The 25,051-nt window shown below is 37.1% G+C and overlaps 1 protein-coding gene across 1 annotated transcript; it reads left to right on the plus strand.

Moving 5' to 3' along the window:
- Positions 1 to 238: 238 nt before the first annotated feature.
- On the plus strand, positions 239 to 24,887 carry ccna1 (cyclin A1). The gene is made up of 9 exons (XM_038278788.1): positions 239 to 301; positions 18,803 to 18,961; positions 19,040 to 19,259; positions 21,395 to 21,507; positions 21,590 to 21,816; positions 21,907 to 22,111; positions 24,068 to 24,181; positions 24,278 to 24,411; positions 24,555 to 24,887. The coding sequence occupies exons 2-9, from the start codon at positions 18,803 to 18,805 to the stop codon at positions 24,604 to 24,606; spliced, it is 1,224 nt and encodes a 407-aa protein (XP_038134716.1). The 5' UTR covers positions 239 to 301; the 3' UTR covers positions 24,607 to 24,887.
- The last annotated feature ends 164 nt before the right edge of the window (positions 24,888 to 25,051 follow it).

The raw sequence follows: 25,051 nt of genomic DNA on the forward strand, positions 1-25,051 counted from the left end.
ATACCAAATGCTTGCAATATCAGGAAGAAGCACTATGAGAAACTGGAGAAATACCAGGGGCTCAGACAAGAGCTGGAGAAGATCTGGAAGGTCGAGGCATCATTTTTGCCTGTGGTCGTTGGGGCACTCAGGGCAGTGACGCTCAAACTGGAGGAGTGGCTAAAGCAGATCCCTGGAAATACATCAGACATATAGGTCCAGAAAAGTGCACTTCTAGGAATTATACTGCACAGAACCCTCAAGCTCCAAGGCCTCAGGTAGAGGATGTGAGCTTGAAGAAGAAGAAGAGCGGCTGTCCGTGGTGAGTGAGGAAGATTTTTTCTTGAAATGCATTTGTTCTCGAATTGAGGAGTTAAAATAGACATTTTGCCAGTGGAATCAATACAATTTACATTTAAAATAAGCAAACACAGTTGCATTGTCTTATTTCAAGTTCATTTTATTTAAATATCTTCTTTTAAGAGTAAAAATACTCATTCCATTGGCGGATCATCTTATTTACCTACTTAAATTAAGGGTAAATACACTTACTTTAAGAACTTTTTATATGAGCGTGTCTTTCACAAGCACTGCAAGGGGATAATCTGTACAGAAGTCAGTGTACATTACCCCTCCCTCCTGATTCCCAAAACAAAGTAGTTTGAGGTCTACATCAGTTGACCTGAGAAAGCCAGGATTGACTCAGTGATGAATTGTCTGTGCGAGTAACCGGATGCAGGATTTAAAACCAACAACACTCAGAAATGAGTCTGGTGGGATGATTGAGGTAGAAAATCTAATTTAAATTTTAAACATTTGCTCAGCCCATTTGCTATGTTGAGTTTGCTCACTGTTATTGTTTAGAAAAGAAAAAAAAAAAACAGTGGAGACTTATGACAGGGATCTTTTGTGTAGTGCTGACGTCAATGTGGCACCAAACCTCCTGTTGTCCCACACTACCATCATCAGAGGCAGCTCAGAGGAGGCTTGTCTTTGAGTGTTTCTGATGGAAATGATCTGTAAAAGATGCTGTAGTCAAGGTTACGTTTAGGCTACATCAAATATTTTTAAAACATATAACTAGATGCATAATTTATGCTTTTTTAAATGAAATCTGGCAATCTAGGTAAAGAAGAATTGCTGCTGTCTGACTTTATTATACTTAAACTTATACTTATATATTCATATATTTAAAAGCTCAAAAGTTTTTTTTAACATAAACCAGTAAAAGTTTTAACAAGTCAGCTAAGCTACAAAAAGATGAATTAGAGATTTAATGTTTCTGTTTCATCCCATGCAGAAGTGGGAAATTTAGATCCCAGAAAAACAGGATTAAGTTTATATATCTCCTCATGGAAATGATTAGAAAACTGATTTGATTTAATTAAAACAATACAAAGTTATTACTTATCCTTTAATATCTTATCCCCTTTTTTTAAACAATCATTAATTCTAAATCTTTAACTTTCTGCCTCATTTAAAACCGTTAGCCGGGTTTAAAACAAACATCATTCAAGGCTCTGAATCTTATGTGAGCTTGTTAGCACATTAATGGGATTCATGAGAGTGTCGACTGTGTGGCAGATGACACCTGGCCCTGCTCTGTGAAGCTGTGAAGGGGGAAAAGGCACCTCCCCTCTCACGGCCCGGCTCCTCTGCCATCTGCCAGCTGAAATAAACACCAGAGGGGACAGATCGGTTGATTATTTCTCATCTAACCATTGACTTGCTTCACATTTTGTAACCTCATGTGCAAATTAAACACTTTGGAGGGGTCCTTGAATTCAGCACATGTTCGTGCGTTCGTGTTTTCCTAATCTTGGCTCCTCAAGAGGAAAGAAACTTGATAAATATTTCAGTAAGAAGCTACAGGCAGTTTTAATGGTTGCATGTCTTGGGAGGAATCAAGGACAGAGGAAAGGGGAGCAACTTATTCAATATTTTCAAAAAAAAAAAAAAAAAAGATTTACCTCTTTTATACGCTGCTAAGGATGCTACATCTACTTTCAAGCGTGATGGGGAATTGTTCCACACAGACTTAAACACATAATGAAAAATATTTGCCAGGGCTAATTACGCCTGTGCAAAAACATCTTCATGTCTGTACAAGCTTTAAAGATATTCTGTTGCGTGTGTGTGTGTGTGTGTGTGAACATGAGAGAGGACTGAAGGATGAAGATAACGGCTCTGGCCTTAGTTTGCTTTCGTCACTAATCCCACAGGGTGCAGAAGTGGCCGCTGATTCCATGTCATTCACCGATATCCAAGCCTGCTCTGCCTCCACGCCGTTCGAGCTTTGCCCTTGTGAGGACACTGGTTTCTGCGCTGCATGTTAATGAGACACACACCAGAGGAGGGAAGGGGATTTATTTGACATTCTGCAAAGCCCATGTGAACACAAGTTTCATTTTAAAATAAAGAGACGAGGAAATGCCACAACATATCCTGCAGGGCGTCTCTAGGTTTAAGAGACAAGGGTGGCTCAGCCCCTAGAAGATAATGCGCGCGCATAGCGCGCGCCGAATTTTTTCAGTGCACCTTCTAAGGCGTTGTCTAAGACAAGGGTGTAACTTTGTGTTGAAAGTTGGTGGGGACGGCTCATAAGGAAAGGGAGCTACCTGCGCGACGCCTTTTTTGTTTTGTTGGAAAGGATAAAGCCAAAAAAATGCGAATAACATTTATCAATTTAATGCTTACAGTTGAAAACATAACTGTTACAATATTCACTTATATATTTTGTGCAAAAAATATCACATAAATCTAAACAGACAGTACAAATCAAAGAAATCAAATAAATATATCAGTTTTGTAGAATATTTATTGACAGTCAATTTTGGGTCACTTTTTAAAATTAATTTACTTTTAAACCAGGACTCGGACAAGATCTTATGGGACCTTAAGCAGAATATGATTAAGCAACTCCGTCTTTCTGTCAAGAACATCCACCAGCAGGGTATCCAGGGGGGGGATTTACCATTAGGCAATACTAGGCAGTTGCCTAGGGCCCCAAGTTCCTGGGGGCCCCATAAAACTCTGTTTCCATGTATGGTTAATACAACTAATCCTTATTTGTGCACATTAATTATGTTTTTGATAAAAATCCTTTGGCTAAAATGCCATCAGAACGCTGATAAATAGAGAGGAAAAAGGGACAAGAAGAGAGGGACAAAACCTAGAACAAATAATGGATGTCTATTCTATTAACATTTCTCTATCTGTAGAATGGGTCTGTTTTATGGGTTTTCTTCTCAGGGGGCCCCCTGCCTGTCTTTGCCTAGGGCCCCAAATTTCCTAAATCCGCCCCTGAAGGTATCAATACTGATTTGATAGAATCTGGGAGAGCGGACTATGTTCAACCATCCATTTTCTTTAACCTTATCCCTCAGTGGGATCAGGAGGTGCTGGTGCATATCTCTAGCCACGTTCTGGGTGAGAGGTGGGATCACCCTGGACAGGTCACCAGTCTGTCGCAGTATGTTCAACCAGCTTAAAAGGAATCGGTAATCAGATTTATTATTTGCACTTTTACTAAGTGAACTTTCTAACTCCCTTAAATCTGAAATTCCAATGCCAAAATTGTTTAAATCTTTTATCTTTGGACCCCCTGCAGAGTGACGTCACACCTGCAAGATCCTATCCTTACCTCCTCATGAGTTGACAACTTAACACGCTAAATCTTAAATGTACCTGTACATATAAAAGAAAAAGGGGCGCAGTGCTTGCTACTGAATGGCAACACTATCAAAGTCAGGAAAAAGTTTTAAGTAAAGCCGGGATTAAAACAGTAGCTACAAGAAGCTTCAAATAAAAGGTGTTCTTTATGTTCAACCTAAACACCAACTCCGATAGACCATCAGTAGAGCAGGTGTTTAAATTAATCAATCACTGCTGCGAAAGCTTATAGCAGTGAAAGCTAATATACCACAGTCATCACTTAATAAACGCAAAATAAACAACCCTCTAAAAACGGAAAACTGTAATGGACTGAAAGTCCTGTTTTTTATGTGGGAAATTATTTGCGTGTGTTTTAGTATAATTCTGATATATTGGCGCTGTTGTCTGTTTCTATGGCAACGATACTGAATGTAGTGTAGCTTAGAGACCTGCATGGGTCGAGTTTTACCAACCCGCACCTGCCCGAACCCGTTAGGATGACTACCGAACCCGACCCGTCACCCGCGGATATCTTCAATTCAAATGTTATGGGGAGAGGTTGGAGGGGGGTGATGGGGAGAAAGCGAGAGGCAACAGATTCTTTTTTCTGAGTTTTTTGTCGGGGTTTGTGGACGGTGAGCAGCGGGGAGAACTTTTTTAATTTTCTTTCTGAGGAGCGGCATGAATGGGGTTTTAATCAGATATACACAGCACCGAAAGCAAAATACGTGTACAAAATATTGGTGGGGACATGTCCACACCAGTCCTTAAGGAAGTTACGCCTATGATTGTTCAGATTAACTTGTCTTCTTTATGGCTTTTATTCGGTGCTTTACTGCATTTGTTTTGGGAAAATATGAGGAAAAAATAAATACAGAAAAAAAAAATATTTTTTTTTAAATCGCAAAATAATTATAGGGTGGCTAATGCCAAAGAAAGGGTGACTGAAGCCACCCTTAAATAGGTCTAACGACGCTTATGTCCTGCAGATACGCGGCATGAACAGTTATTATAGTTAATTCCATTGTTAGACAATTTGTTGTCAGGAACAGGAAAAGTTTTGCGGTTAAAGTTTCAGATTTTTGCTTTATTTCTGGCCTTGTTTGCAAAAAAACTTAACATACCAAGAATAAAGCATTTAGTTTTGTGTAATACATTTTTGGTCTAGAGTTGGGAGTATTCACAAGTAGTTTTTAATATGAGACAATACATGTCACACAGGATAAGAATTTTTTAATGGAGTTTAAAGCTATTTTAGTTTTAAAAAATGCCGTTAGCTTTGACATGTTTTCCTCCTCAACATAAGTATTGCCCAAATGTCATTAGAAATAGCAAAAATTCCAAATAAAAATGTTTTTTACGGCCGGCAATCATTAGATCAGCCTCACAGTCAGTAACTGAATTCTTTTAGTGGGGTTAATTTTTATTTGCATCACTAGGTAAGATTTGTCAGCAGAATCTCTTTTAGCTTGACAAGAGACACACAGGTATTGAAACTAAAATAAAATAAAAAAATGTTCTCTTTTCTTTACAGAAAAATTTAATTTGTATTCCAGTCTTCTCTAAGATGTACTCGGGTGAATTCTCCTTAGATTTAGTAGCTGCATCAGGAAAAAATGATGGAGCATAGCAATCTTTTGCAGCATTATATTTCATTGGTATTTTCTGATATGGGCTAACCACCCAGGGCGCTGCTATTGCTGAATGAAATCATCGGTCAAGATGCTACCACCCCCCTTTGTGCTATAAGAGTTTAAAGCAGAGTAGGAAAAGTTAGCCAAACTGTTTTTGGCTAATGAAACTGAAAATCTCTTAAGGAATATTTAACCATCTTTTATTTTAGAAGGATTAAAAAAACAAAACATTTTTATTAACATCATTTTACGTGTTGAAATATATTAAATTTTCTCTGTATTATATATTTTAAAATTTTTATATTTTCTTCTTTCTTGATAATTCATAATTTTTTTATTAACTATTTATTTAAAATTTAACTTACTATACAGGCACACCTTCAACCCACTAATTCTTCCCTCTATGTGAATATCTCCATCTAAATATTTGAACGTTCGTCAAAGAAGTTTATGCGCTCATTTGCTTCACTGTTTAGGGGATGGATCAACAAATCTACTTTCTTGGTTTTCTTCATCTTCCCAGACACTACTGGGATGACCAAAAGTCGTCATAACTCCTAACATTTTTTTGTTTTTATGAGTCCTATTAAGGCTCAATGTACTCTGTTTTTTTTTCTTCATAAAATGACATTAAGAGCTACTTTTAGGACAGGATTCCTTGTGAATATGAACCATGAATTTAAGCCTTTTGTTTTTAAGCCTCTATTTTCTATTGCTTTCCAGTCTAATAAGATTTAAAAATTGTTTATCACATCACCAGATCCATTTTGTCTTTTTCTATCTTCCCTATTTTATTTCAGGATAAAATGTTACTTTTATTGTCGATACATTCTAAGTCTCTCAACTGATTTTGCACTAATATATTTTGCTTAACATGATTAAAACCAATCAAAGATTAAGTTCAGTCTACATGAAGCTGAAAAATTTGTCATATGAAGAAGAATGGTCTCAGCATACCTGCCAAGTAATTGAGAACTCAATGACCAAGGTTATTTATATTTTTGCTGCATCACCACATATATTTTACATCTCTCAGCAGTCCTGCTCAATTTAAGAACCACAGAGGAGATAAGATTGAAGAAGAAAAAAATGGTTCCATTTTTCATTTTTACAACAGGAGAAAATCTGCATATGTATAATGAATCCATGTGGACTGGATATCTGAAGATTATTAGAAACAACGTTTATTCAGAGGTCCAATTTACACATGTCCACTGAGGCTTTCTGTGCAGCGAACCACAACAACTATAAAGCATTTCTTGACCACATCTGTCTTAGTGTCATTAAGAAACTGTAACAGTTTTCAAAGGCTCCCCACTTAGAAGGCATACATCATAGACAAAATAAATAAATTAAGATATTAAACACAGTTAGAAGAAATATGTTTAACTGTAAGCTTAGGGGGACATGACTAAGCCAAATGGGAAAATATGCTCAAAGAATGTATTAATTGTTGTAGTGCTACATTACCTTGACTGTCTATGTACAGTATCTCATTTTAATGCATCCAAGCACTAAAGGAGCATGTCCACAAATATAGTTTTGCAGTACTATGTCTGGTCACGACTCAGAACAGAGGACCCAGTATTCAAGGCAAGAGACAGTGGGATTGCTCAAAAGGCGTTTATTTAAACAACATATCTGCGGGTCTGCAGTAGCAGCAGCTAGGGCAGGAACCTCTACAGGAGTTAAACACAGGTTAGTTACCACAATAAATCTGTAGGAGGATGATTATGATTGTGTAAGTCACTAACCTGGTTTAACAGTTCAGTCCATGCCCAGAGAACGAGGTAGCATCCAGCCGGTGGGCCACCAACAAGATGCGGCGGGTGCTGCTTAGTGTCCCAGATGCTGTAGCCCTGGAAAATAGAGAACAAGCAGAAGTCCAGAGAAAGGTAAGAACAGGAACAGGCAGACTTATAGGTCCAAGAGTCTGAAACTAGGTCAGGTAAGCAGTTCAGATGGGAACAGGCAGGCTCAGTGGTTGAGAGGCAGACAAGAAAACTCTAAGGCAGGGATGTCCAACTGGTTCCAGAAAGGGCCGTTTGGCTGCAGGTTTTATTTCCAACCAAGCCATAGCACACCAGACTCCAGTCATCTCATCATGTGAGTCCAATCTGAACATGATGACATGAATGGAGTGTGTTGTGCTATCGTTTGGTTGGAAAGAAAACATGCAGCCACACGGCCCTTTCTTGAACCAGTTGGACACCTGTGCTCTCAGGTAACGCTGGCCCACTCTCCCCACTGGCTCTGGACCTGATGGCTGGTAGCAGGCAGCTTAAATAGAGGCAGGATCAGATGAGCAGTAATGAGAACTTGGACAGGTGAATGAAATGAGTAATTAAGCCAGTCATCAGTGTCAAGATCATGACACTGGTACTTGACCTAATAAGAAACAGTCTATAAGTCGTGCTAATCAGTCATTTTTACATGCAACTTCCTCCATGTTTTAAATGTTTGGCAGCCATTTTAAAAAAGGCCTGTTGAGCAACAACTTAATTGGGTTGAAACAGTCAGAAGTACTAATAAATAGTTTATTGAATGCTAGTTTTATCTGCAGCACTGGGAGTAGCCATATTGGGTAAGTAACTTCAGACATCTTAGAATTTTGTGATCTGAATTCTGACATCAGAGAGACTGTACTCTTCAATTTCTGACTGAAACTCCAGCTCAAATTTGTCACGGTTTAAGCTTATAAAGCAAATAGACAAGCTTGGGATGTTCTAAAATGTTTATTTTATTCAGACTTATGATTGAAATCCTAAAGACTGAGATGATGACAAAAAATTAAGAAGTGCATTATAGGAAAAAACTAAAAAAACAGTATTTATCTAGAATCAATATTTATTTATATTTACGTGTGGTCTATTAGATTCCAGTCAGGAGGAGTTGAAGCTTTGCTTTGTCAGCAGGCATAAATTACATTGATAGTAACGACATCAAAATCTAATCAAAGAATATCGCAGGTTAAACAGTTTCAGAAAATCATTGAAGTCCATGCTTTTTTTGACACTGATGACCCTTTTCTCTCACTCAAACACTTTCTCAGTTTGCATTTGGGGAGCTGATTAAAAAACCTTAATACAGCTTTAATGTGTATTTAGACTTTAGCAGAGAAAGCCAGAGCAAGCATTGAATAGTCTCAGACCAAACATCACCAAAAACCATCTTCACCCTGGAAAAGCATTTTTAAAAACTGAACTTTAAGGGTATGTGAGGTTCAAACTGTTCTGCTAGCTTTTAGATTTTTTAGCCAGAAGCAAGAAAACGCTTGAAAGATCAGAAAAAAAAGGTTAAATAATTTATTGAATCCGGAAAAGTCAGAGGGAGGGGGTTTGTGAGGCATAACCTCAATGCCTCCTATAGGCATAGAGGTTAGCAAACTCAGAGATATGGAAGGATGATGTGTGCTTACTATGACTGCAGGTAAAGATTCTGTGAAGAACAGTCTGGATCCGGGGGTTGTCTTTTTTTATGTGGGCATAATTGTATTAATTTGTTAAGTTTGGTTTTTGCTTGGAAAATAAACTGAGCTTTTAGCTCAGATCGAAAACTTAGTCATGTTTTGTCTTATCATAGCAATACTTGCTGTAGAAATAACAAACAGATAACTACACAATGTGAAATCTTAGAATCTAGAAAATTGGCATACAAATGATAATTAACCCTCCATTCCTCCCGAGCTGAGCAATGGGGATCAGAAACTGTGTGAATTTATGCTCCAGCAGATGTGATCCACATCTCCTAGCAGCCAATTTGTCAGGACTCCAGCACAAGGCAGGTTTTTGAAACTGCATGTTTGCATCCCTCATGTTGATGCAGGTAAAATATGTATTTTGTTTGTCTCCGAGATTTGCTGAACTATTTAGGATTCCCAATTTTCTTTTTCAGAGAGTTTCAGAGGATGAAACATGGCACACTGAATTTGTACCACACCACTGCTTTTCGTCTCTCTCACAGCAGCAGCATGCCAATCAGAGTGATCTCCACAGAGCGGAGGGCATGGAGCGGAGCAGGCATACTGAGACGCTACCGTGACACCCCCACCAACCCTTCAACCTCCTACACACATACAGGACAGCCGCCTGATAAGAACGCACCTCTTTAGAATAACAATGAGATACAGACATATGATACTGGCACCATCTTAAATAAACATCTGGGAGTAAAGATATAGAAAGAAAAATGCGAGAGACGTCCAACAGAAAGCTGAGACCTGTCAGGAAACACTATTCTACTTCACCTCTCATGACCTTGGCAATTTGGTGCAATTCCTCTGAAGGGGACACTCTAAATTCATGAAAGAGGAGAAGAAAGGAAACATGTCCTCAAAGTTAGATTCACTTGAATACATGAATAATTTATAGCACCAGAAGATTTGCGGCCCTTAAATGACAAAAAACAGGAATTCATTATCCATCTGTTTCAAACAGAGAGATATTTCATGCACAACTTACACCGTGTTGAAGTTCAAAGTACAGGACAAAGTTGTTTTGTCCTTCAGGAAAAATATAGTAATTTTATCTGTATTTTTCACTTGGTTAAAATATAATTGTCCTCTGCCTCACTTTGTCTGACTTATTGAATTTCTGACCATCAATCTTTGATGCTTTATTTCTATTAAATTCAGGTCACAACAATTATTTTATACCAATGAATAAAAATAAAGTAAAATAGAGAACAAATAAATTAAAGAAGAGAAGCAATGACGAAGCAGGAAAGAACAGAGATCAAACTCTAGCAAGGTTGATAGCACAGTTACCCATTTTACTCTCCCTAGCACAGGTTATTATGAGGATGTTATGAGGGAAAATTATATTACCTACATTTTAAGGCATATAGTTAAGGGTTTATAATTATTCCACTGAGGAGGGGATACACAGGGGAAGTATTCCCTGAGAGGCAAAGGGCTGAGAGTCTTAACAAACCAGGAACCCACATGAGAAAACAAACAAAGGCTTCCTATAAAGTCAGGAACCTGTGGAGACCACAGTTTCTACATACCAAAGCGTATGCACATGCTGCCATGAAAGTAATTGGAATGTCCAAATTTACTGATTTAGGGATATTACCAAATGCTTTTTTATTTTTTGTATGTTAACCTGTTTTTTACGATTAAAGTCATAGGTTTCCAGATGTTGAATTCAGTATAATAATACCAATTCTTAATCGAAGTAAGTATTCAGTTTAAAGAGCTTAATTCAAAGCCTATCTTAATGTCAGACTAGTTTTAAAAGTTAATTATTTTCTATGCTTTTGACATTAATACATTTTTTTCTGTTTTCTTCTTCTGGTTAAAGACTGAACATTTGAACATTTTTTTAATACTCACCGCAGCAAGCATCTTTTAAATGATAAACTATTAGCAAATTGCTTCAGACCATTTCACAGTAAAAGGCCCTTTTATCTGCATTAAAAGTTATATAAAAAAAAAAAAAAGCTAAATATACAAAGAAAAGCTAGATAAGCAGAAGAAAAAGAACAACATAGAGTGGCCGTTATTTTTAATCCCACAGTAATTTGATCCTGGGCATTGGCACTCTACAAATTTTAATTCCCAGTTTTTATTGAGTGGTTTGGCAAAGATAAGTTGGCCTCCTTTAAATGATCTATTTTTCTCTTTAAGAACTGGATATTGAAGCTCTGATTACAGGCCATCTTGTTGAGCCAATACAGGCAAAGATGTCTGGAGCTCAACCAAATATAATTTTGCTTGGAGAAAGTGCTGCAATTCTAACAAAGTCATACATAACCTGAGGGCCTTTTTGCATTTTTTTCCACACCTATTAAGCAACCTTTTAAGATAACTGATTCTGAGCATTAGAACCTCCTAGGAGCGCACTACATTTATTTTTTTGTTGCATTAAATGAAACAACTGTGAACTTAGATTTTTATAATTAGTACTGATGATTGGTGATTATAGTGTTGCTTATAAAACAATAATTACAAAAAGGTAGAAGTGTTTCTTTTACAAAATATTACCTGTGATGTAAGCTTTGATTCATTTTTTTATATTATTAATTTTACTTTCCTTTGACATGCTTACATTGTGGTAAATAGTTTCAAAGAATTAGAAATCAACCAGTGTCATATTGTCTATGCCATGCTGCAATGTTGGATTCAGAAAAATATGTTGAAATGTCTGAAAGGTCGGAAACAAGCGAGAGCATATCGGGAGATGGAGACCAACAAGACCTCTCTCATCCTTGGCCCTATCTCAAAGGATTTTTCAAAATAGTTAAAAAATTTAGCTTTCAATTTATATAGTGGCATCTGACTTTTTTTTTTAAAGGTTACTTTACACTTCTATACTTTCAGTAGTTTTTGGAGCTCATACTTTTTCACTTTTACTGAGTAAAGAGGTCAAGTTGATACTTCAACTTTTACCAGAGTGTTTTTAAACTGCAGTATCTATACTTCTACTTAAGTAACAAATTTGTGTACACTTGACACCACTAATTAATTGCAAGTTAAAACTTACAGAACATTAATGTATTATCTGTTAAATCCAAGTGAAACATCCAAACAAAGGTAGTTGTTTGGTTGGGTGATGCTGTTTGTCATGGTTTTATAGTTTCACTATGTTATAGAGCTTTTTGAATTCATTGTTTTTGCTATTTTGATTGATCCTCCACTCCTGTTGTGCAGAACAGAGGTTGTAAAATGTTTAAGTTGCTCTCATGTGAACACTTTCAAATGTAAGTCTGTTTTAAGGATTTTTAGGGATTGTTCTCACAATTTCTTATATTAAATATCCATCGTAGGATTAGGGTTTTTTTGTAATGTTGATTATTGTTTAAGAGATGACTGTTGATCCTGCCATCATATAAAACTAAAAAAGGACGATGTAGTTTGACTCATAGGATATTGGAGTCAAACATACCTGCAGGGTATAAACTAGGAACAGTTGCTAGAGTGAACATAGAGAAACAGAGAATGATGCATTTGGAGCATGACAACAAGGAGAACTGAAGTAAAACAATCACTGCTCACAATCTGGCAGCTTGAGAGTGATGGCTCTTTTCAGCTGAGATGAGCAGGTGTGTTGTGATGGTGGCAGGAGCGGCTCCCGAAACAGTTTATAGGAGGAGTGAGAGGAGGAAGTGGAAATGGTAAATAGGCTTTACAGAGCTGCACACTACGTTCCAACAATCGCTCATTCATACGCTGATGGTGGTGAGCTACATTCTAGACACAGCTGCCATGGGGGAAAGCGACTGAGGTGATGCGGTGCCACGTCCTTATGAACACCAATACTAGGCAAAGTTGGTGAAGCATCTTGCCTAAGGACATAACGACTGAGATGGACAGATCTTTTCGTCCTAATTCCCGATGAAGATGAAAACACCTCATCGATGACCCTCTAATCAAGTGGTGTAGGGAAACCAATCAGGTCCTTTAATATGTTTTATCATAACAAAGATGATTAACATCTACTCCTCATCATCAAAAATAATAAAATAGTGGAGATTGTGAGAAATCCTAATTGCCAGGGCTGAACTGAACACAATCTTCACACATTAACAAAAAATTACTTTTAAAGGAGCGCTTCCTTTTTGGTGTAAAAGAAATTGCAGTGTGCAAATAATGCATCAAATCGAGACTGCATAACTCTTTGTAGGGATGAAGTTCCCACTTATATTACCAAGGTGAAAAAGAAAGGTAAACAATAACAGTAATATCTGGCAAACAGTTCAGATGAATAAAGGCAGAAGTATTTTCAGCCTTTAATAAGAACAGAATAACAGAAATTGGTAAAAAAAAAAAAAAAATCATGGAGATTATTTTGGCTAAATTAATGATGGTGTCCCTACTTGTCTGTTTAAATTTCTTAGAAAAGCACATTTTATGTGAGGTCATAAATAGCAGGAAACAGATTAAGGAAAGTTGAGAAAAGAACAAAATGACAAAAATACCTTTTATCTGTGGCCCTGTTGAATCTTGAGTAAAGTGTTCACGGAGGGTTTAAAATTAAAGAAGAAGACAAAGGTCAGTAAAACTCAAAAGGACTGCATAGTGTGAGAAAAAAAAGACCAGTTTCTAATCAAGACAACAATCTGAAAAACATATCCAAATAATGTGGGGAAAATCAAAAAAAAAAAAAAAAAGAAAGCAGATTATCTCTTCTTTAAAATTAATGAGTGGTGGGATAAATGTATTTAAAAACCCTCAGAGACCAGAAAATATCCACGGGAAAAAATCTATGAATAAAAAAAAAAAAAACCTTAAAGAAAAAAATCATAATTGATGGGGTAAAAGTGGGAATATATATATATACTATATATGGTGTATCTGTAGCTAGTTTTATTTTCTTTTGAGGATGTTTTGCAAACAGTGAAAAATATATAATTCTTATTTCTGAAGCTGTTTTTTGAACTCTTTGGTGCATAATTGGGTAAGAAGCATTAAAACTATTACTTTGCACCAAGAAGGTCCTGGGTTCAAATCTGTGTTACCTTTCTGCATAATGTTGGTACCTTGTGCATGTATGGGATCTCTCAGAAGGGTTCAACTTCCCTCCTACAGTCCAAAGATATGCATATTCTGAAAATATTTAACTCCAACGCTGACCTTAGGTATGAGTGTCTGCATGCATGCTTACTTTTTTAATGTGTGGCCTCGGTAATTAACTGCTGACCTTTACAATGTGATCTCTAACTACTACCCTGTAAGCCTGTAAGGGTTATGCAAGCATAAAAATGGTATGTTGGATAATTGATTAAATATTACGACCAGGGATGAATCACATTGATGGATAAATGTGGTTTCAGGGTCTCTGCATTTAACATTTTCATAGCTTATCCAGTGTTTTAGAGCTGAATCTTCACTATTCTGTACATCTGAAAATATGTCATGCTGATGAAATGGCCCAATACTGTCTGTCATGAACAATTTGCATCTGCTCAGGGGCCGAAAAAGATTTGCAAGATGGAGATAAAAGAGAGGGAGAGGAAGACATACGAGTCTGCTGAGGATGTGTCACGTTTACCGTTCCTGGTCTCATCTCATCCGAGAACAGATATTGATTTTTGTTTTGACGGAAGAAAATGGCCTCAGCAGGCCAGGGCATCCTTCATCTCAGCTGGAACAGATAGGTGAAGATACTTCATATAGTCTTTGTAAAGATCAATTTTTAAAACAATTCATGTTATCTTAACTTGCTCTGCTTTGAACTTTTTGATCTTAAAAACAATTAGTGCAACATTTAATTTGTTTACAGGATTGCTTTGTTATACCTTCATTTTCGGTAATTACATTTGTCATTTAAATGTAATTACATTTGTCATTTAAATGCTATTATTATATTATAATTATAACAACACCCCAAAATATTCAGGTATTCCTTATAAAAAATATTTACCTAGCGATTTTTAAACTCATTTTATCCCTGAAAAGCAATGTTTTCCTTTGCAATTAACAGCAAAAATGTAAATTTTTCTTTGCTAATTGAACAAAAATATATAAACAAAAAAAAAGGGTTTCTCTCATGGATCACCTCTTATGGGTTATCCAAAAATTATGTCATCAACAACATGAAGATATGGGTGTTCATTTGATCCAGGATGTTTTGTTTCCTAACTTGTAACTGGAGATTTATCATTAGGATTGTGCTTGTTTTCCAGATGACCGTACATTTTTCTCAAGCATCCTTTGATACAATATACAACTCTTTTTGTATTTTACGATAGTGATATGCTCAGGTCCCTTCGGGAATTAATAAAGTATATTTGAATTTAATTAAATTGAATGAAGCTTCCCAAAACCATAGTGATTCTACCCCATGTTGTACCTTCTAAGTTAATATTAGTTCTTTTCCTTCAATTTTGTATCTAATTCATGCCTAACATCTTTCCAGAGTAAGCATAAAAAATAATAAAAATCAGCAGCATTAGATACTGTCCATATAATATTATTTCAAAACTCCTCTTTGTCTACCTTATTTGGCAAAAGTTAAAATTGAGTTTTTTAAATGTAGAAAGAAACAACAAAAAAATATATGCTTAATATATACATATATATTTTCTTTTCTTTTTATATGTTTAATATGAATATCATATGTTTAATATTTTCTATCTGATATGTTTCTTTTTCACCATTCAGGTCAGATGAACCTTGATGACATTTTGGTCTTTGGCAGACTTTTCTTTGCATATTTTGGTGTGCTTTTAAAATGAAGTTGCTTAGACTGGCAGAACTTTGTTGGCATGTCATTATCTGTTTCACATGCTATTCACCTGAAGACAGTTTTCCATATTGGGGGCTTAGTATGTTTTGCAACAGCTGTAAATTAATTTGGTCCTTTCAACTGGATGCCCACCTATGTTCAGGAAAATTATGTGGTATTGCTCTCAGCTTACATTTGCTTAAATTTCTTGAGGGATCACACTATTTTAAAACATTAAGAAAATACAGGTTGTAGTGAGATGTAAGACAAACTAAGTTGAGTGAAACAAATTTAATGTAGATATATATGTATATATATATATGTGTGTATATATATATATATATGTGTATATATATGTGTATTTATATGTATATATATGTGTATATATATATATGTATATATGTGTATATATATGTATATATGTGTATATATATGTATATATGTGTATATATATGTATATATGTATATATATATGTATGTATGTATGTATGTATGTATGTATGTATGTATGTATGTATGTATGTATGTATGTATGTATGTATGTATGTATGTATGTATGTATGTATGTATGTATGTATGTATGTATGTATGTATGTATGTATGTATGTATTTTTTTATTTGTACAAGTGAACATGTCTACAATGAAAGACTTAAGGTTCAAGATTCAGCTTTCTGACTCAAAGGTTGCAAATTGGAATCCTTAATCCACAGTTGCTCCAGTGGAGCTGCTCAGCAGCACCAGCAGCATGAAACGTTGCACTTTATTCTCCTTCTCTTATCTATTTAACTTTTCTTCACATGCTGTTCCTGCCATGTAAAAAATTATTAGACATTAATATGACCCCAAGGCATATAAACACAGCTTTCAGCCAGTGGTAGATATTTCAATAACTTTCGGATGGAAATTTGCAAAACATTGCACTGCTTTGCACCATTTCCAGTCTGCAGAGAGCAATGATTTAGAGCTGATTTGTTGAATTACTGTTAATAGGGTTTAAATATCACGTGGTTAGCCGAAAATTTTAGAACAACCATTATAATGATTCGAGGGTTGTTGCTGGTTTGTTCTTAAAGGGAAAGCCTGACATCTAGTGGAAGGTATGAAACCTGCAGGCACTCACTTTTGGCAGAACACTTGGCTGTACCATTGCTTCGGTTCGGTCTTAATATTATAGGTATTTTAATAAATGTATCAGTTTCATATGCAAACAAAGGGAAAGCTCATATGATCTATCTATCTATCTATCTATCATCTATCTATCTATCTATCTATCTATCTATCTATCTATCTATCTATCTATCTATCTATCTATCTATCTATCTATCTATCTATCTATCTATCTTAGTTAGTCTCATTATAGCAATTTATTAATAATCTAAGTAATGGCGAATCATCTGTTAAGTACTTATGTTTGCAGTTTACTCTATGCTTTGGGGTTTTTATGCAATACATCGTATAACTGAACATAGATATGTTGTAACTGATATCTTTAAAAAATGCATCTTACAGATTGTCTCCACAGTAAACAATTCGCCCAGTCTGTGACGGAAGCAGTCAATGCTGGAGTTCTTGCAGGCGATTGGACAGAACCCCTAAACAAATGAACAAAAAAACAAAAAACAACAATAACTCAAAAACTGATGTTAATTAACCGATCCCTCTAGAAATATATTTCACAGCAAAAAATAAAAAAAGTCTATAAAGTCGCTTCGTTGGCCGCCTTTTCCCTAAATAATTCTGGAAAGAGGTAATAGAGACTGGAGAGTGTAATGATTGGTGGACTACGTGCTGTTTCTGCTGGCAATCTGCGCTGATGTTGACCATGGTAAGCTCATCTTCACTATTTACTGACAACCGACACATTTATGGTCTGAATTCTTGAAAGCATGCATTCTGCTCTGCACTTTACAAAACATCTGCTTCTTGGCTTTAAATGATATGTGACTTGTCTGGATTTTTTTATTTTCTTTAACCTGGGGTCCGTTTCACGAAGCAGGTTTAAAAAAACTCAGATTTAAATCTTCAACTCTATAGCCTAAAGTCGGGAACTATAAGTTTAAGGTTTAACAAGGGCTGCCATTGGCTACCAAGGGCTACTATGGATTATTCCAGTCAACTCCATGGGCCCCGTTATCACTGGGGCCCCGGTTCAACGAGTCACCATGACAACAGGCAACAGGACACGTCTGGTTCACCCCACTGGGTTAATGCGTAGTTTATATGTAGGCTATGGCAGGCCTTTTGACATTTATTAAAAGCACTCTCCTCTGTGTTGTTCCATTTGTAGATCACTAAAATAAGATTCTTCCTGATCAAAATTACATTTTAGCAGCAGCAGCTGAATTTCAGAAAGCATAAATAACTAAATTATACTAGTAAGAATTAAGTTTTATATCCCTTGAACTGTTTACACATTTTAGGTCTTTTTTTTTTTCCATTTATCAGCTTGACTGAATATGTATTGACATCTGAAATACATTTCTTCGTAGTCAAATTAATACAAATGAAGACCAGTAACAATTTCTGGACATCCAGAATATGTATTCCAGATCTATCATTTTGTTCTAAATTGTCATTTTGACGAGGAAAATATCAGATATCAGGAATACATATTCTGTAAAATTGATACATACCATGTATCTAATCAGTTGAATAGATCTTTTTGCAGCAGCTCAAGATGAAGTCTAAAAACGTTGTTTTAACAGATGGAACCTGTTCATCATCACTTCTTCAGTTTTTCAGGTTGATTCTGTCTTCTTTTACACAGTAAATACTAAGTGGTTGTTTCCAGCCGCTTCAGATGTTCTCATCCCAATAAATTGTATTTATTAGTGGTTATCAGTCCCATTGAATGGCTTCAGATTGTGCCAGTAGGTCAGTAGGTTGATACCACTGACTGAATCCTAATCCTTACCCTAAAGTAATTAGGGTAATTACAAAATTAAGAACAAGGCAAATGCAACAAATAAACAAAACCAAAAAATTAGAATGGAATGCAAAATATTTCTTTAATTCAAACTAGATTTTTTTTCTGGAAATATTTTACAACATTAGAAACAATGGAGGCATGACATTTTTTGCCTTCATTTTCAAAATAAAAACTCTAGAGAGAATAGAACAATCTTGTTTTTGTCTTTGTACCTCAGTTAACCTTTTTTTAACTAGAGACTTTGTCGTTTACAAAGAGCTCTGAATGTGATATAAAACCAAAGGACTCCAAAATAGCATGGATTTCGTTTTAAAGATGCTTTTGTTTGGTGTGTTTAGAGAAAAGAGGTTAAATATTTTTTTCTTTCCTAACTCTTTCTTCCAAAAGGAATTAGTTGTATTTCTGTACTTTCACGAACTCTATGTTTTTTTTAAAGATGAATTGCAGCACAAGCACCCATCGTGGTAGTCCCACCCACAAGGAAAATATTCCACCATTAACCAAAGCAGATGCTTTTCAGCACCAGAGGACCAAACAGCGCACAGTGCTCGGGGTGTTGCCAGAAAATGAGCTGCGTGGACGGTCACTCAGCCAGGTCGGTAATAGGAGCCCTGTGATCTTTCAGGTTTTTACTTCCAAATCATGGAACTGTTATGTCTGATTTCCTCCACAGGGAAGCCAGTTTTCCAAACACAGTTCTGTTTTGGACAGCTCGCAGCTTAACTTTCTGGGCTGCACCTCCAGTTCCAGCTATGAAGTATATGTTGAGGAGGCCTGTGAAGTTGTTCTGGCTGCTTCAGGTCAGGAAGTTGTTTCAGATAGTTGTGACCTTGAGGCTGATACCAAATCCCTGCAGGATGAACACGTGCGGCTCCTGATGGAGTTTAGTTCAAGTAAGTTTTGCCTGGTGGAAAAACAAAAATCCCTCCACAGTGCATTGGAAAGTACTCACACATCTTAAACTTTTTCACATTGTCTCACATTTAAGCCATAATTTGCTATGTACTTTAAAGGAACTTTATGTTGTACATCAATGAAAAGCGCTGCATTAAAAATGATTTGGTGCAAAATAATATGCCTCCTGTTTGGGGCCCTTATACTACTAAATTATACCACTATCTTTATTAGTTATTTAATTCAGTCGAGTCTACTTAAAGCTACAGTGTGTAATTTTTAGCGACATCTAGCGGTCAGACTGCAGCAACATGAACATCTCCCCCCCACCGCTTCTCCCCCCCAAAAGTACGGCGAGCGTTACGGGACAAAATGTCTTCCACGACGTCCGCATCACCTACCTTCTCAAGTGATGAGGTTTGTTTACATAGATAATTTTACAGATAGTATTTCATTAGTCTGTGTAGGGTATAGATTTCATGTAGACTTAAAGTAGCAGTCTGTAACATTGAGAAGAGAGCAGACTTCGACTGAAAATCTGAAGAAAAACAGGTTTCACGCCACTCCCCCACCTCCAAGCTCCACCCCTCTCACAGCACCTGCGCGGCTACCGCATGCGACCAGAGCGTCCAAGCAGCGTACGCGGCATGGAGTGTGAACCGGCAAGAGCGATAACACTCACCTCCAAGCAGCTAGATATAAGATGCTGGTTATACCGAAGTTTGCCGTGTAAGCAGTTGTCGGCAGGGGCAGTAAGGGCAGTTTCTCTTTCGCTGGTGGCTGTCGCTCCGCCATGACTTCCACGCGCGTCCTCCTGACTGCGGCAGCCGGGCGCTGCGGCAGGTTAAGCGGTGAGGGGGGGGGAGCTGTGATTGACACTCCAGCAGACGCTCCTCTGGCTGTGATTGGTTGTTTTGACTCGTCCCGAATTATTCTTTCCAGATTGAAATACAGGCAGTAGGCGGGACCAATTGAAGGAGTTTTTTTCACAGGTTACATATCACATGTACTGCTGTCTGGGCATAGGGACAGTTTTAGCCAACATGACAAAAAAGTGATTTTAAAAACTTACAGACTTCAGCTTTAAGATAATAAATATACCCGTTATTTTTTCTACATCGTTGTGACATTTTGGCGATCTCGCAATCGCTAGTTTGTTGGCTCTGCGCTGCCGTAGCGCAAAGATGTCTGCCTCCATGGCTGCGAGACCCGCTCCTATGTAATTCTAAATAACGAATTCTAAGGCAACGCAAATATTAAGGTTAAGAGGCTGAGCTCATAGATGATGATAAAATAACATAGTTATGTATCATATATTAAATTTCTGACTGTATATCCCTGTAATTATTACACACTGTAGCTTTAAACCAATAGGCCAGGTAATGTGGATAATAACTACACAAAAACCAACGGTAACTCTAAAAGAGCTGCAGTTATCCACAGCCTAGTATAGTCTACTCTACAAACAGTTGGAAGAGGGCGCATTGGCCTAAACAAGGAATTACATACTCCTTGATCACACCATCCCCACAGTTAAGCATGGCGTTAGTAGAATCATGCTGTTTGAAGGATTTTTATTTCCACAGGGGTAGAGATACGGGTCAGAACTGATGGGAAAATTAATGGAGAAAATACAGGAGAATCCTGGAAGAAAAAACACTTAGACCTGCAAAACATGAAAAGAGTGGCAAAGGTTCCTCTTTTTCTTTTAAAAGGACATCAGGCAGAGCTACAGTGGATTGATCTTAATGAAAGAAAGCTTAGATTTTGAAAATCATATTTTGAAAATAATTTAGGCTGAAAAAGTTATAATAAAAAATGTGCAGCTTATTGCATCAACGTGTATTTCCACCAGGTTTTAAGTAATATGGTACCATATACAAAAAACATGAAATTTGTTCAGATTTTTTATTTTTCTTACCTTGCCCCACAGTTTTATGGGCATGCATTACTTTGTGTTGCACTGTCACTTTAAATCCCAACAAAATACATTAAAGATTCTGGTTTTAAGCAAAAAAAAAACATGGAAAACTTTACAAAGTATGAATATTTTCGGGGGGAAAAAAAAATATAAATATATATATATATGTAAATATATATGTATTCCCTTTTGTCACTGGTCACTGGTTGCCAGGTGCTTGGCTGGATGCTTCTATGCACGCTGAACCAGAGGAACCTGAGGTGTCAGGGGATACCTTCTGTTTTGATTATGCAGACGATATTTACAAGAACTTAAGGGAGATTGAGGTGAGTTTCTTCTTATGTAAATCGTTTAGGCCTTTTCAGTGCTTAGAAAGATTTGCTAAATCATGCTGGTTACTGATTCCAGAAGAGGTTTAGGGCAAAGCCAGGCCACTTGGAGAGACATCCAGAGATCACCGATGGTATGCGGGTCATTCTGGTGGACTGGCTGGTGGAGGTTGTGGAGGAATACAAGCTTAGTTGTGAAACTCTGCACCTAGCTGTAAACTACCTGGACCGGTTTCTGTCCAGCACAGCATTTATCAGGAGGAGCAAGTTGCAGCTGGCTGGAACAGTTGCATTACTGGTTGCCGCGTAAGAAGCATCCTTATTTTCTCTCCTTTACCTGTTTTATAAGGCAAACAGTGGTTGTAACTGTGATGCCACGTATGTTTTTTTTTTTAGGAAATATGAGGAGACATTTCCTCCTGAGCTGAATGAGTTTGTGTACATCACAGACTGCACCTACACCAAGAAACAGCTGCTCCGGATGGAAAGCCTTTTGCTGAAGGTGCTTGACTTCAATTTGGCAGCACCCACCACCAACCAGTTCCTTCGCCTGTTCATGTCGGTCCACTCTGTCTGTTCAACCACAGAGAACCTCGCTCTGGTGAGTTAAACAAATGTTCTTTCCCTCTACAGCAGAAACAGCCATCTCTACTCCATGTTTACTGCACTTTGGGGAGGTAATCATAACCCTTGAACTTTTGTCACATGTTGTCACATAACAACCAAAAACTTGAACTTTAGATATATTATCAAAACCATTCCTTTGTAGATTGTTGTAATGTCCCCAAAATGTGTATTTCCCTGCATTAAGCTTCGACAAACCCCCTCTCAGCTCTGACCAGTTTCTGATACCTGTGAGGGAAAAAAAAACACCCCATAGCATGATGCTTTCACCATCATGCTACACAGTAGGGCTGGTGTACAGTACTTACAATAAAATTGAATTGTATATTTTTATTACAAAAATTGTTTTGTAATATCTGCCCAAATGTTGAATATTCATTTTTGTTTCACTGGGGCACTTTCTCACTTACACTCAGTTAGTGTAATGTTGACAGTTTGGAATATGAAAATGAATAAACAATAACTCCTCGTGTGCAGTATGGTGCACAGTAGAAGGAGATGAGCAGACCCTATTTTCCTGAGGAAGCTGAGATCCTTCAATGTGTGCAGCAAGATGTTGAAGATCTTTTACCAGTCTGTTGTAGCCAGTATCATTTTCCTTGCTGCTGTGTGTTGGGGCAACAGCATCAGGCAGCGACACCAACAGACTTGAGAGAATCGCCAGGAGGGCTGGCTCTGTACTTGGACTCAGGCTGGAGTCTTGAGACTGTAGTGGAGAGGAGAACGCTGGATAAACTTTATCCATCTTAGACAATGATCAGCACCCTCTCCATCACACAGTGGTCAGACAGTGGAGCACCTTCTCTCACAGGCTGCTCCGCTTTTCAAAGGGGAAGATTGAGGAAATCCTTCCTGCCATTTTACTCTGTACAGTAAAAAAATAAACTCTTGTCTTGTCTCAGCATACAGTACCCAGCACTGTACTGTACTCCATGTTGTAATACATTATACATCATTGGTTCACTGCACCTTATACTTATTTTTACTTGCATTTTAACCAGTACTGTTTATTTATACAATTTTATATTGCATTTTTATTCTAAATACATCTAGATATTGTTTTACTTTTTACCTCATTGTGTTGTGACTGTCACTATGTGTAAAGATGCTGCTACGCAGCCATTTCCCAGCTTAGGATAAATAAAGTACATGTATCTATATTATTTGTATCTTAAGCTTTAAAAGGGTCATAGAATGATTACGCATGGCATTTGGTGCTGGTCCTTAAGGTCTCTGAATAGGGTGTGTAACATTGGTTGGGCTGAAAATGGCATATTTGCTGTTCTATGAGCCCTAATGCAAGCTTAGTTAAGAGCACGAGAAGGTTTTCTTCCTTTTATAGTATGCTCATGAATATTTAGATGAGTTGTGCGCTGGGGAAGCATACCGTCACTGGGTCGGGTCCGGTAGCTCGGTCCCTGGCCGCCGGGGTTCCCGGACCAGGCCCGGAGCTCACGGCTCGGTTCGAATGCCTGGTCTGGTCCAGTCAGCAGCCCATCAGTGGCTTGTCTGTCTGTCAATTTCGAGGTGTGACAAAAGTACAGGCCAGAACCAAATAAGGCAACATCCCTGAATCGACGTCAATTCGGTGCTTTGCTTAAATTCGCCCATTTTATTGTGGAAGTTTAGAATTGTGAGATTTGCAGAGAAAGGAGGTGTTCATGGGATTTCACCCACTGAAATATTGCTATTCATCTATGACAATGTAAACTTGGTTTTGCATTCTATGAACCCTTACAGATTCCATCATAAATTTTGCAGCAAAATCAGTTTTCAAATACTTTACATTGTCAGATTCATCGTGAAAAGCATGAGTCCTTTACCTTCCGCTGCCAACTTATAATTTATTGTCTTGATCTTTCAAATACAAAGAAAAGACTAAGAGGTTCATGAAGCAAGGTACTGCATATTTTAACCTTTTCACTACTTCCAGTATATTGCAGAGCTAAGCCTACAAGAAGCTGATCCCTTCCTGCGATACACCCCATCCATACTCGCAGCTGGAGCCTACTGCTTAGCTACCTACACTGTGAGCAAATCTTACTGGGTGAGTTGGACCAGATAATTCTGTTTTTTTTTTTCTTTTCTGGTTAAATGTGACCAATACTTTTCTTTATATTTATATATATATATTGTATTTCAGCCTGGTTCTTTAGTTGCCTTTTCTGGGTATACCATGGAGGAAATCATTCCCTGCCTGAGTTATCTTCACAAGTTGTACATCAGTGCAGAGAGTTGGCAGCAGCAAGCGATCAGGGACAAGTACAAATCTACAAAGTAAGGGGTTGTAGAAAGTTTTTTTCAGAAGGAGTTAGAAACTTTACAAAATATTTTGTGTCTTAGATTGCCATCTCAATTGTTAATGAATTAAGGAAATGTTTTTTTTTTTTTTAAATACACCCTTTGTCTGTCTTGTATAGGTTTTGTCGTGTTTCAGGCATCCCCCCGCCTGCTGCTTTGACTCTCCTATGATTTGATCTCTTCACCACTCTAATCCTCCCAAAAGAACCTAGTTACTTACCAGCACAGTATAAACAAAGCTAACACTGCTTTAAGTCTTCTTTACCAGACTTGAAGAAGGCATAAAGCAGGTACCTGTATGTAGACTCAGTTATTTTTAGCTTTTTCTTCAAACAATACATAGTTACGTTGAAACTGTTTAGATAGCACAGTTAATAATTGAATCTCCTTCAAGATGTACATGGATGTAAGTTTAGAGTGTTGAATAAATAATTTTGATTTCAACTACAACATGAAATGTCTTGTTCTTATAGTATTTTCTTTGTATAATTTAGTTATCAGGACAGTAATATATTTTCCTTTTATATTAGATTGTGTGATAATGTAGGTTTCAACAGGTATCTCACTTTAAAATATGACCTTTCCATCCATCCATCCATCCATCCATCCATCCACC

The sequence above is a fragment of the Cyprinodon tularosa genome, unplaced genomic scaffold (genome assembly GCF_016077235.1).
Source record: "Cyprinodon tularosa strain WSP-4 unplaced genomic scaffold, ASM1607723v1 ctg144, whole genome shotgun sequence".
NCBI lineage: Eukaryota > Metazoa > Chordata > Actinopteri > Cyprinodontiformes > Cyprinodontidae > Cyprinodon > Cyprinodon tularosa.